A 14,384-nucleotide genomic window follows, 5' to 3' on the forward strand; every position below is an offset into this window, starting at 1 on the left:
CCAACTACACTGACCTGGCACGGAACCAGAGAAATGATCCAGCTCTGCATTTCCTGATCTGGGAAAGCTGGAAGTTGTCTCCTCTCCTCCGCCCCCTCGGTCCTTCTTTTCTGCTGGTATAAAGGACTCCTCTCAGTTATGGCTCATAGGATAAGAGGCTAAAACCACTACAGACATATCCAAAAGCTTTTAAATGGATACATTATTTTAAATGCTAATTATTTATGGACTTCGATGCATTATAAAGTCTGCAATGCTAAACACACAGTAACTGCTCTAACAGCATCTTGTGTTACAGGCTGAGCACGTGAAACACAGGAAGGCAGCTACAGAAATGTGCAAACTACCTAAAACATTTCTAAATATGGACCTATGAACACAAGGTATGTGCGAAATCTATCAACAAAGTCCATCATAAACAGTGTACACTTGAGTCCTCAGGAAAGGCAGCTAAGTACAGACCAAAAGCCAAACATGAAAGCAAACACTCGTATTTTCAAACTGCAAATTCAGCTCATAAGAAACCACATCTGCGTCTCTGGCTTCTGAATTCAGAGACACTACACATTTTCCAACGCAGAAAATCACAATGAATCGGGAAATTAACACACAAGCACAATGTCAGCAGAAATCACAAATTTATTAATCCTTAAATATATCAATCATTTACCATTATGGCAAGAAATATGTACACTGTGTCCCATGGTAAACTGCAGTGTTCCAAAATGACAGAAGTGTATAATTCCGTTGTGGTGGAGAGAACAAATCACAATTTCCTCACATCTTGGTGTGGAAGACAAACTTGGTCTACAGTAATATGTCAACACCACATGCTATGTTAGAAGTATAAAAAAACCACCCTACACCTAATTCGTTAATTTTAAATACAGTTATGCCACTTATAGCCGCTTCACAACAAAAGGTAATTAATGAGAAAAAAAATGAGGCCAGTACTTTTTTTCACAGATCCCATTGGCAGGTTAATATGGCTCAACACATTTATTGTAGATGCTTATTTTAAATATATATTGTTTAAAATCATGTAGTAATTATCAGAGAAGCTTAAATCCATCTACCATACATCCACTAGTAACAACATCAAAATGTTTAAGAACTGCTTTTGATTAGTAATCAACACAGAAAGGTGAAATGATACAAATTAGGGAGCTTTCCCATTTTAAAAACTTCAGGCTGCTGTGTTGGAAATTTTTAACTGCTAAAAAGGACACCAATTGAGATCCCATGCACTGTACAGCGCTGCAGAAAACAGTCAGCCCTGTTGGTAACAGAACCATTAACAAATGAAAAAAAAAAAAAAGGAAATAACTGATCCCTGTAGTTGTCTATTAAAAATGGAAGGGAATAAACCTAAATGCTTGCAAAGATGTATTTTCATAGCAATAGCATAAGGAAAGCAAAAACAGTCCCTGCTACAACATTTGTGTTCTGAACTGAGAGCATTCCCCGCGCAGCGTTCGGGCGCTTGCAGCAATGGTTCAGGAGCCCAAACAAGTTGGGGATGCTGCAAATATTGCTGCCCAGGATGCTGCACGCTGCCTGAGGAGTTTACAAAACCAAGAGCAGACTGAGGAGGAAAAGGGGAGAGAAACAAATCTGTGGTAAAGTGTCAGAGTCTTATTAGAAAACTGGTGTATCCATAGTACATTTCCAGAGAAGCAACAGCAGCAGCAGTGTAAAGTACGTAAACTCTTCATACTAAGCTTTTAAGGCCTAATATTTCTCGAGTATATTAACCACACAACTGGTCTATAGCTTAACCAAAATTTTATATATTTTAAAGCCTCCTTAAAAAATTTACAGTTCACCCTAAAAGCGATAAAAATCTATCTTTCTCTATTCTTCCATTTTAATCCTCAAAAACTGCCCCTCAATCGTCACTTAGTTCCTTACAGTTTTGCTTAATCATCCCGACAGAAATTTTCAATCAGCAGAGTAAAAAAGCAAAGGTAAAGATTCAAAAAGAACCAAAGCAGCTGCTGGCTCACCAGAATACTGAATGTCTGAAGTGAGCAAGCCAACAAATGATGAGATTTTTCCAGTTTACATGGACTAATAGGCTAAGAAGGTTCCAGCTGGTAAAAAGCCAAGATATTATCACTTCCACATTTATCAGTGATTTCGTCCTTCTATGTGCTGTAATAAAAATCTGCTTTACAGTAACAGAGCTGCCAGTGGAAATCCTAACCATTCCTACCAGAACCAAAGCAAAATCCTGGGTCTCAGGGGAAAAGGAGTTGTCAAAAACCAGTTCTTAAAAAAAGAGGGTAAAATATACTTTTTCTTTTTTTTTTTTCTTTTTTTTTTTAATAAACAGGATAGTTTTTAAAGTTGTCTGTCAAAACCTGGCATATATGGAGACAGTGACAAATGTATTCGGTATCTACTGCTGTCCATCAAATCTTTTTTTTTGTCTTTTATGTCTTGTTATTCTCTATTTGCATGGAACATCACCTTCATTGAAATGTTAACAGTGTACAGATGGAATATATAGCAACGTGGTGCATCACAAATGTGTTACATGAAGAACCTTCACGACTTCATGCACTCAGAAACATGCATGAAGAGAACGGGATGGCCAAGATGGTAATCAACCAGGTGCGTTGGGTACAGAAAATGCAAGAGCGGCACCGCTGATATTTTTAGCTAGGAGGAAGGAGAAAAAAAACAATAAGATTGCCATTACTGAAGTAACATCACCATCACCACCAGATAAAAACACATGCTGAAGTGTTAGCCAATATTATTAAAGTAAACCTCCTCAAGACCAATTAACACAACCTTGTGAAGAGAACTCAGGGAAGAGGAACCCCAAACACTCAGGCATAAGCGTTCTTTTATTTTTCAAACCACTTTACAGACATTTTCCATCTTTACAACATGCCAGAGAGGCTGTTAAAATAACAAAGGAAACTGAGGCAGGAAGCCAAAGTGCCTTAACCAATTTCTGAAAGCAGGGAGGGCAGAATTCAGATGTGAATCTTTGAGTTTTACTTCCTCAGCACATATGGTACAGACACTCACGGACTGAGATTTTCATACAAAAAATTGAGCCAAGTAACAAGGAAGAATCAGATGTCATTTACGTGCAAGACATGCTTGAGCCGTAAGCAAAGAGAAAAAGAAAGGAAAGGAAGGTGTAAGCAAGTTAACTGACTCAGCTTATAATATTACTTGTATTACCGTAGCATCTAGGAGCCGGAGCCATGGCTGGGATCCCGCAGTGCTAGGCACTGTACAAACACAGAACAAAAGCTTTACTTAGGTCTTCCTGCTTTTTGGTATTTAACTGAGGAAAGTGTAAGAAGGTGTAAGGTGTGATAAGAGAGGGCATGTAAGTGTGGGAGCCTTGGGCCTGAATTTAGGTGTGGGGGGCAGTTTTAGGGCCCACTGTCCTTTGACTGCTTGTATCTTGCAGGTACACTCACTGTGTACACGCAGACACAGTTGTAGAAGCATATCAGCTTGTTCTTAAGAGCAGGGAATACACAGAAAGATTTCCCACCATCAGTCATCTCACTCAGAGAGAAACAAAGGACAAGACAAACCAAAGTTTGTTTTGTCTGACTCACAGCAAAAGTAAAATTTATAGAATCATAGATCAGAGAATAGTTTGGGTTGGAAGGGACGTCAAAGCCCATCCAGTTCCACCCCCTGCCATGGGCCAATACGCCTCCCACTGGGTCAGGTTGCTCAAGGCCTCATCCAACCTGGCCTTGAACACCTCTAAGAGGGGAAGAAACTAAATAGAAAAGTACAAATAAATTACCTGCTATAAAGAAATATTTCCATATATCCATAGCTACCAAAGAGCTCTGTTGTGTCCTTACTGCACTCCTGAAAACAAATAAGCTACGGTGCTGACAGCAACTGATTTGACATAACCTAGGATACAATGTTTGTAAAAGCAGATCACGGCTATAATAGCTTTCGTGAGCTCATCAGATTGGAAATTCTCCTTCAGACATGATGTGTAAGGTACATTTTTATTATGGATGTGCCATCATTAACTACTGCATATTGGTAATAATTAAACAAACAGCTGTAGGCTGGATAAATTTCAAACAGGAGAAAAGAAAGGAGAAATAATCTAGAACAATATTTTAACTATATTTCTTCTGTACTTTTCCAAACTGGAGTTACTGGTACACCGCTGCTCTGCCCAGGAAAAGTAAAGGTAAAGTTCGAGGCAGCCTAAAAGTCACCCAGGATGGGTTATAGAAGGTGAGTTCTGGCACGACGATACACAGGAATCTAGCAGTCAACCTTGTGAAGATGGGAAATAAAGGAAGAGCAGGATGTGAAATAACTAAAAGAAAAAAGACAATGCTTGGGCTGAGAGGGGAACACTCAGCCCAGAGGAGACTAGCTCATCTTTGCCCATGGCCTGATCTCACATAGCGTACTTACACTCAGGCAGAAGGCACTATAAATACAAAGGAAAACAGGAGTATTGTGCAAGAACCACCAAATAACATTGAGGGCTAGGTAATCCAGAAATGTTACATGTAATAATAGGAAGTACAAAGCTGCATGCTCAGAAGAAGTTTATATATACTCATTGGCTGGAAATGACAGGTGAGGATAAATACATGGCTGTTTTAGATGATCTGCTGATGTGATGCAGATGACAAAAGTGCTGGGGCACAGCAGGTGTGGCATTCCCAACAGGGAAAAGAAACACATTATGAAGTTAAATAAAGCCCTGACCACAACTGTACACGGTGTTTCAGAAGAACCCAAGCTAATGAAAAGACAAACCTCAAGCCAGAGAAGACAATGAAGAGCTACTAAGGTAGCCAAGAAAATGAAGATCTATCCAAAAAAGCCAACCAAGTTAGCATTGTTTACTTACTCTATGAAAAAAGAAGGCGGGAAATGATCTAATGAGCCTTCATATAAAACAGCTCATGTCTGCATACCTATCCCCAGTGCAGGAGAGCAATGATGAAATAAGAATAATCAAGGATACAATTAAAATTAGACTTGAAAGTAAGGTTTTTAACCATCAGACCAGTGATATTTTAGAACAGTGATATAAGTCCAAAAACCCCCTCTGAATTCAAGAGGAGGGAATTATGTGATATTGTTGCCAGTGCTACACAGGGACTGCACATCCAGGGCTATGCTGCAGTCTCCGGGCATCTCTCCTGAAGCCGTAGCCATGCTCTAAGGCTTCCAGGAGCTATTCCTCCTCTGCAACCTTTTCAGCTTGGATACCCTCTTGTGACCCTGAATGTCCTGTCTGACCCCACCAGCTCAGAACATCCACTGACACAGACACAACCCTGCAGCCTCAAAAAAATCACCTCTCAGCTTCTTCTCCTCTCATCCTTAGTGGTCTCAGAAATCCTTATTTTTATTAGGGAGCATGAGCGTACATAAAGAACTGACATCACACAAGTCCTAACTACCAGAATTGCTTCTGAGGGCCAAATCTCAGGTCTGCAGGGCCAGGAGCTGCTGCGTAGCAGCTAGTGCCCATCCTTTATACTTCAAGGAAACTACCTCTCGCAAGTGTTTTTAGGAGCAGTACGTGTCGCAGCACAGAGCAGCCCATCACCCACACACATGTCATGTCAGCCAAGCATTGAGGCTCCCATTAAAATACTGGACAAATTCTATAATTTTCCACAACAATAGTACTAAGACAGCTTATTTTTGTTGCCTTCTGGTTTTGGTGTCTAAGAATGAGTGTCATAAATTATCTTGTCTCTTTAGGATTGTTTCCGATAATTATGGTTAACTTTAAAAAACAGAGAGCTCTCCCCACAAAAATCCTTCTCCAAAAAAAGAGAGAAAAAAGCCCCCAACAAAACAAAGGAAGAGATCAAGTAATTCTTTAGTTCAATTCATGTCATCCGATAAACAGGTCCTGTCCAGCCTGCATGGGGCAGCTCAACCTGTTTCACTGACGCTTTCTCGCTCTACACATGCCCAGGTCATATCCCTTGAAAAAACACTTTATCAAATATTACTTCGTATGGGAGAATAGTGTTGCAAGAAGTATAATATGGGAGATGATGAAGTTCAAGGGATGAAATCTAAGCTCTTAATCATCCATGCCAGGGAACTCAGCCACTCTCCGCATTAAGACACCTTACAGAAATGTAATTATATCCTACACGGAGGGCTGGCACCTGCACAAACCAAGGCCTGTACCAGAGCTGCCTCATTTGGAAACAGCCCAACCGAAGCCAGAAGTCAGCAAGGTTGGGTTCCGAGGTACACAGCAGCATTAGCCAAGGCTGCAAGCAGAAAAAAAGCAAAGGACTTGAGCAGAACCTCTTCAAGAAGCCGTGACTTTATCTTCTTACTGCAACTACGACCATGCTGTAATTCCCACTGCTAAAACTGGGCTCAAGAGACTGAGGTCTGCACGTGTTGAGTCATGCATGACTCCAAGGGTACAACAGGGCATGCAGAGATGCCTGAGTGAACAAGAGAAGAATGATGATGGGAGAGACGCAAGGCTTACTCACAGAGATGTCGTAACAATCAGGCAGTGACTACCCAGCAGTTAAGCAAAGAGAGTGTGGGAAATGAGATAAGGATGTGATAGGTACTTGTACAACTTCATTTACAAAGTAAACTGGCTCAAAATAACTTGCAGTGAACAGAACCAGGCCTGAGTAAGTAGAGAAGGCTGGAAATAATAACAAATATTACTCAAACTTCACTTCTTCAGAACAGTGATTTTTTTTTTCCTTCAATCTTTCCAGCCAGCTCTAACAGCTCCACGTATTCTGTTTTTATTTCAGGTTTTCCAATCCTATTTTGTCTGACTTCTATCAAGCCTTATCTACACTAAAACATCTTCCTCCTCTTCAAGCTGTCAGTTCAGGGATTGAGTTGGATCAGTGGGCATCACAGTTAAAAACAACAAAAAAAGCATTATTTTAAAAATATTTGCACGAATACTATACACACACTACTGAATATAATACACACCGCATAAATGACCACAAGAAATTACACTATCAAGAGGATGGTTTCAGAGTTTTTAAGGCCAAAAGCAGCTATTAGGCTATCTGGTCTGACCTACGTAATTTAAGCTTGTGGTCTGATTTGTTTCTTACTTGATAGGTACTGTTGGTGACCCTGAACGGTGAAAATGAACGTTCTGCCACTTCCCATCTCGACGGTGCCAGACCCGCGTCTCCTCTGACTGCATAGTCTTTGGCATCCCGCTTCCATCCATGTACTGCGTGAGCCGGATATACGCAATGCAAGCGGCATCGTCACCCACAAGGTGGACATGAGGATTGAGGATAATAGTGTGGATTGGCTTAGTGCTTTTGGATAAAGCTAGGAAACAAACACGCACACAAAGAGAGGATCAACTTTTGCTATGCAAGTCACTCATCTCATCCCATTTTACAATTAAAAAATCTCAAGCTTAGAATACACAAAATAATAATAATTGTGATAATCATGACTGACAACCAACTCAAGTACATTGTATAAATCAGCACAGTCACAGCATAAATTATGTTTTTCCCTTTCCTAACCGTACGTATTATTTAATCCATGTGCATACATGGACTGAATACAGTGGGGGCCACTATCTTGAGTTTCCCAATTGAGTTTTCCCGATACTTCAGCTTCACTGTTGTGTCTGATGACATTTGTACTTCATATTTTCAGTCAAAATAATTCAGCTTCTAACTCACTCTTGTGATACTTTTTATAAAGTGCTGGTATCTATGAAAACTTTAAAGCAGCAGTAATGAAATGTTTTAAGGAAATATATGGAAAATGCTGTTTTGGAGATGGAAGACTATTTAGGAATACAATCATCCCATTTTCTGCTCAGCACTTCTCAGAAAATACGGATAATGTATCTTCATTTACAATATTTTATTTCCTTTTGAGTCAAGTCTACACTGAAATAATTACCTACATTACGTGATACTCCAAAACTATTAAATCTGCCCTATGGGTAATTCTAACTTCTTATAGCTAACATGCTTATAACATATATACTTATTTTTTATATACATATATATTCATATTTTCATATACATAGGCACACAGACATCGTCCATTACAAAAGAGACAGCTTATCAGATCCTCAGCAGTGCAGACTGAGTGACTACACTGCCCAGTTAACTCCCAAGCTAATATGCTACTTAGACTGGAGAAACACAATCACAAGGAACAAATGAAGAGTCACGGAGATGAAAAAGGAATGTTTACCATTTTCAAAGTAGAACCGGTGGAAGTCCATCCCCTCTACTAGATTACCCAAAGCTTCAGGTTCAAAAGATGTGAGTCCTGGATCACAGATTTTTCTGTGGAAAAGAGGGAGTTCTGTAATAAATACACACAGTTATCTAATACAACTTTGCAGAAATTACTTTCTAAATGTTTCCTTTCTTCCCATCAGACATATAATTTACCTGTACCATCCCACTACAAAAGAACAGAACTTAAATGGGGAGAAGTAATGGAGTTCTGCTTTCACCTGAATTAGTAACTTTGGCAGGTGACTTTAGGTGGAAAAGTTTTCATATACATCATCTATTAAACAAAAGCCAACATTGCCGAAGAAGGCTGCACAAGTCAATGGTACTACAACTAGAAATTTTTACTTGTGACTCTGGGAACTTCTTCTGAGCAATCCAGAGTATAATTTTTATGTCTCGGATCATTATTTAAGCAAGATTTAATTTTAAATTTTTTTAAAACTGAAAGAATTTAGATAAGAATTTTCAATAAGTTTCCAGCGGCTATTTGTACAATGGGAGTTTTAATGTCATCATACCAAACTGAAGTTGAATGCTAATGAGCCGTTAAACAGGACAAGCAGCGTCATTGTTGAACTGTGAGGTTTGTGCTGCAACAGGATATAACCCACCCAGAGAAACAGGACAGCAAAAGAAATGCTGAGAAGGGCTTTCCTCTACTTTTAAAATATTTTTCTTGAGGAAGGAAGAGGAGCAGTGATGGAATTGTGTCTTCGCAGAGAAAAGCTAGGATGGAAATCAGTCCACCTTCCCCCACCAAATTCTTGCACAGCACTCAGCAGGGTCTGCTAGAACCTGAATTCCACGTGGTCTTTCGTGCTTCCAAGTACAAATGGGAATCTGGCTAGTATCAATTTCATATTAGAATAAAAAAACCCCCACCTCTAAGAGGCTTCTACCGTGTTTCCTGGACTCTAAATCATAAATAAAGACTTCACTTTCATACCTCAAGATAGATCACTGCATATTTTGTGTCAGGATTATAACTAATCCATTTGGTTTACAAGAGCAGCTCCTCTGAAATCAGCAACAAGGCTCATCTAAAGCCAGGGAAAAGCAGCTATGAACGTGTCTTGCGTTTCATGGGGGTGGCTGAGAATGAACGTCAATAATACATACGTACAAACACACGCACTCACATATAAATATGCATATTTACGTATATAGTGTCAAATACATCAACTTTCCTCACTCTCTCTGAAATAAGAAAACTTACGTGTAAGCTTCAAAGTCCCCATTGTTGATTGCTTCAATCAACTGCTCAGTAACCTTGATAATCTCCTGCTTCCGAGCTAGAGAGAGAGATACAAATACAACTCTTAGAACAGAAGGCAAAGTGGAAGGTGACAGCTGACAGGCTGTCAGAACAGCCCTAACAAAGGTACTCTCCCATTCCCCAGCTGGCGCAAGGACCTTTTTTCTTTCTTATCTATGACCAAAGGATAAGATGCCATACTGCTGCTTCAGTGTACTCATGTATTCATGAGAAAATTAAATGCATGTCAAGATCAATCCACTTTCCTATCATGCTTCTAATCTGCTTTCCTTCCCTGAAGGAGCTGCTCTTTAAAAAGCAAAACAAACCCAAATCCAAACCCCAATTCTTAACTTCAAATTAAAGGAAAGTGATTATTGTTTCACAAGTGATGCTCTAATGTTTTATATACACATGGGCCTTTACCTTTTAAAGGTCTAATGCTGATTTTCAGGAATCCTTGGAACACTCAGCGTTTGCTTTGGCCAAATGCATACATTTAAGTGAAGAAGAATTCAGGTCCTAAGCCTACAATCAAGATCGTCCGCTGCAAAGCTTGCAGATTACACATAGCGCATGCGCATCCACACAGGCCTAAACACAACACAGCGTCTTTCAGCTCTGACTTCTGTGACTGTGCCTATCCTTCTTGGCTTATAAAATGCTTACCATATCTGTATTACAATAAATCTCAATCAGATCATTAGGTGGTATTACAGTACAACTACTAACTAATAATAATAAATGCTAACCAGTACCAGAAGAACCAGTAAAAACAACAAGCAAAGTATGTAACTCTAGTAAGACTATTTAAACTCAAGCACTGTTTGCATACACCTCAAAGGCAAAAGTAGGTGAAACAGTTTCTCCTTTATCAATCACTCAAGAAAGAAGCCCACAGTTCTGTATTTCTTAATGCTGACAGGAGTTACACTAAAACAGCGCAGAGTAATCGCATTTCTGCACAGTGGTGTGGTTATTACTAATACCAGTTACTCCAGGACAGCTACTCTTAAGAGACTTTATCAAGACAAAAAAAATCTCACTGACTTCACTTGGAAAACTGACTTATCTTGTAAAAACTTGTTTTCTGAGGAAGAGATGTTTATATTTTTGCACTGTATATTGACCATTTGCTAAAGTTCAACCTTATAGCGATGAAGTTTGACCAGAATGGCACTGCTCCCAAACACAGATTTTTGTGAGTTTCATGCAAAATGGATAAGAGGCAGATATTTTATAAACACATTTGCCAGTATTAAACTAATCAACTCCTTATCAAACTGCAGAAAGATGATTTGGAAGAGCAAGCTTGAACTACAAAGAAATGCATGCAACTGGGATGTAGTAGCTCTCTGTGCAAGCAACAATTGCAGTTCTCCTGCACACTCCTACACGTGGATTACATTATTAACACACACACACACGTGAAAATATGCTTGGAATGTTCAAACCAAAATACTACTACTTCCAAAGGAAAATGTTGGGGAGCACAGGCGAAATGTCAGTCTGTACTGCAAGAGCTGGCATCGTGGTATTAAAGAACCTTTTCATTTCTTTTAGGCTTCAGCACCTCTTTTAGGAGATGCGCATCTAATGTGGTCAGAAAAAAGCACCAAAAAGAAACCATCATGGAGAATAAAATAAGATATAATGGTCTAGCAAGGCTTTTTGTGAATAGTTCTTGACTACTAGACAGTGGGATGGGTAAGAATATTTCAAGTCCAAATCACTATTTTTCACAAAGATTGCGGTAAGAACAAAGCATTTTAAAGAAGGGACATTCTGACTGCAGATAAGCAATGGCTCAGCGGCCATATGTTTAGAAAACATGGACCAAACTGTATGGCACTGTCAGCACAACCCAAGTGGTAGGATGGCTGATGAACAAATAACAGTGCACTGTTACAAAAGGCATTTCTTTTTCAAGTTCTACCATGAGAAGCACGCAGCTAGCTTCCATGTTCTACATACTGGGAGAGGGAACAGCAAAGAACAGTGAATATCCGAACATATTGTATTACAAAACGCTGTCATGCAAGCCCAGCGGCTTGTTGAGGTGTTTTGGTTTGTTTAAAATGAACAGTGTGCAACAGCTCAGCTCAGCTGGATGGTAACCTGACTCACTGGGCATCTGCTCGTGCTTTCAATAATTTGAGTTAAAGGAATATGCATGACCTAAGTTTCTCTCTGTGAATCTCTGAGATTTAGAGAATTGATTTCAACCTGAGTGAGAATTAAATTTTTTTGCTAACATACATTAAAAAAAACCTGGTTTGGGTCAATCAAAACGTTGCACTTCAGCCATAACTGTGATGCTGCACAACATTACAAGGTATAATCCAACAACAGCCCCAGAAGGTAGAAACTGAACCATATTGCTCCTTTTCCTGGTTTTAGTTCCAAAATGAAATTGCAGTGGAACATTATGTTGAAGTTTTCCGATAGGAGCCACCTGATGTTACAGCAGAGTTTCTCTGGGCAGTACTAACATCTAGCAGAGCTGTGCCTGCCGACCTGTCATGGAATATAAACCGCATCCATCAGGAAACTGTGCAGGCCAGCAAAATAATTCAAGGAGATTAAGGCAGTATCACCGGCTCAAATCAATCGCTGTCCAGCTCCAGCACTGGCATCAGTGCTTCCAGTACTTGCGGAAAGGCTTTGCAGTTCACAACATGTACCATCAGGAACAGAAAGACGTTGTCAAATCATCTGCCTTCCAACTCATTTTTCTACACAATAACAAACACCGCGTGGAACCGCATATGAAAGCAACCACACTGCTCTTCCCTTTCAGCAACACACAAATAATAATACACACACTAGAAAATCAGATTTCTTTCTATTTAGTGATCTGACACGCAACCTCCTCAGCAGAAGGTGACTAAGCCAGTCAGAGATGAAGCATAATTGAGAAGGTGGAGTTCCAAAAATGATTTATCCTGCGCGCAAACCCCCACCTCATTCTTAGCCTTTATTCATTTGAGAGCAAGAGAGAACATTACAAGAAAAACATGGTCAAGAACAAGGTGGTATGAAATATTCACTAACATCAGATATCAAAGAATAATTAAAAATCTCAATAGCCACTGTAATTTTACACAAACCTCCCTTGTTTTGGGAGATCTTTTTTATCTTGCCATGTTATACTTTCTGTGTAGGTACGTGTGTGGGTGCAGGCAGACTGAGTACAAACACAAACCAAAAGTACTTCAGCCAACAGCAATTATATTGTCTAGGAAGCAGAGAGTTAGACTGGGAGGAAAGAAGAGAAAGGAGACAGGGAAGAAGTGGAATACAACGTGCAGAAAACTGGAAGGAAACTGGAAAGCAGTGAGATGGCAAATGCAGCCTTGACTTGGTGGCCACATGAATCAAGTCAAATACTTGTGCTTTTCCTCAGCTCAAACGAAAAAACAGTGAGGGCACTGAAGGTGAACTAAGGTGAAACGGATAATGGTAGGCACAACGTCCTGCTATCGCAGACAACACCTAACAGAAATAACTGGCACTTATTGAAGTGGTAGGAAAATTACAAGTTTTCCTTATAAATTTGATGGACTCCACCTAGCATATGTTCTTCCAAACCTCTGATTTCTTTTTCCATCCAAATACACATTACAAACTATGCAAGGACAACAAGCGAACACATGAGGCATCAGGGAAGAGGCATCTGGCCAGTTCCCATCTGCCAGATAACTGTCACTTACAATTACCACTTTAATTTGAATTTTTTTGATCCAATAATAAACTTTGCTTGCATTGAATTCCAGGAAAATTCTACTGTTTGATGCACAGTGGCAGTGTCACGCCATGGTAGTTTTTACTTGATGGGCAAGAACTTCCTAAATAACATTACTTCAGCTCTGGTTAAAGCTCACCAGAGGTCCATTTGCTCTCTCACACTGTGATGAGACAATCGGACTGAACAATCCACAGTTTCTTTGGCATTAGGAGCTATGTTTATTACAGTATTGTCATATCCTTTCCCTTTAAAATATCATGTGTTCAGAGTGCAAGGAATATAGCAAATCTCATGGCATTTAAAAGTTTGTCTGATAAATTTGCCTGGAGAAGAGAAGGCTGTGGGGAGACTTTAGAGCAGCTTCCAGTACTGAAAGGGGCTCCAGGAAAGATGGGGAGGGGCTCTGGATCAGGGAGGGCAAGGACAGGATGAGGGGGTAACAATTTTAAGTTGAAAGAGGGGAGATTAAGATGAGGGGAGATAGGAAGAAATGTTGCCCAGAGCAGGGGTGGCTGCCCCATCCCTGAAGGTGTTCAAGGCCAGGTTGGATGGGGCTTGGAGCCCCTGATCCAGTGGGAGGTGTCCCTGCCTATGGCAGGGGGTGGCACTGGGAGAGCTTTAAAGGTCCCTTCAAACCCAAACCATTCCATGATTTTATAATTCTATGAAATTTCAAAACTAGTCTAGGATACAGGAGGAAACCTCAAATATTGTGATGAGCTTCTGATAAAACTGGTTCAGTTACTTTTTCTAAGGGGTATAACAAGAGTCAGTGGAAAATTTAAAGTCTGACACATTCATACAGTCTTAGAATGTGGCAATGGCTTTCTATGGCATAAAACAATATAATCTCTATGAGCAAAGGGTTACTTAGGAAAAACACATTTTGTATTTTTAAAACAACTATGGTGTGAGGGAAGGACATTTTTAAAAGAAGTGATAGATGCTGAACCATTTTCTTGAAAAATTAATAGTGAGAAGGACTGCAGAGAGCACAGCAGAAAGGTATCATACACCAGCAAGCTTGTGTGGAAAACATGGTAGCTTTTACATTCACTGCTCAGAATACGTGTGAAGTAAATACATTAAAGAAATGACCATGGATTTACTCTCT

The 14,384-nt window shown here is 39.8% G+C and overlaps 1 protein-coding gene across 27 annotated transcripts in view; it reads right to left on the reverse strand.

The window, feature by feature from the left end:
- Window positions 1–621: 621 nt before the first annotated feature.
- The window catches only part of CAMK2D (calcium/calmodulin dependent protein kinase II delta), a 135,686-nt gene continuing 121,923 nt past the window's right edge, over window positions 622–14,384 (reverse strand). For 21 of the 27 annotated variants that reach the window (XM_069855150.1, XM_069855140.1, XM_069855125.1 and 18 more), the window contains 5 exons: window positions 9,484–9,559; window positions 8,218–8,312; window positions 7,098–7,326; window positions 3,202–3,251; window positions 622–2,664 (listed from right to left, as the gene is read on the reverse strand). In XM_069855150.1, the coding sequence (XP_069711251.1) occupies window positions 3,245–3,251; window positions 7,098–7,326; window positions 8,218–8,312; window positions 9,484–9,559 (407 nt within the window). In that variant the 3' untranslated portion in view covers window positions 622–2,664; window positions 3,202–3,244. Of the gene's footprint in view, window positions 2,665–3,201; window positions 3,252–7,093; window positions 7,327–8,217; window positions 8,313–9,483; window positions 9,560–14,384 lie in introns of those variants that run through there. The other 6 variants (XM_069855141.1, XM_069855132.1, XM_069855145.1 and 3 more) reach the window with 2 other exon arrangements.

This window comes from Phaenicophaeus curvirostris, chromosome 4 (assembly GCF_032191515.1).
Source record: "Phaenicophaeus curvirostris isolate KB17595 chromosome 4, BPBGC_Pcur_1.0, whole genome shotgun sequence".
Classification (NCBI taxonomy): Eukaryota; Metazoa; Chordata; class Aves; order Cuculiformes; family Cuculidae; genus Phaenicophaeus; species Phaenicophaeus curvirostris.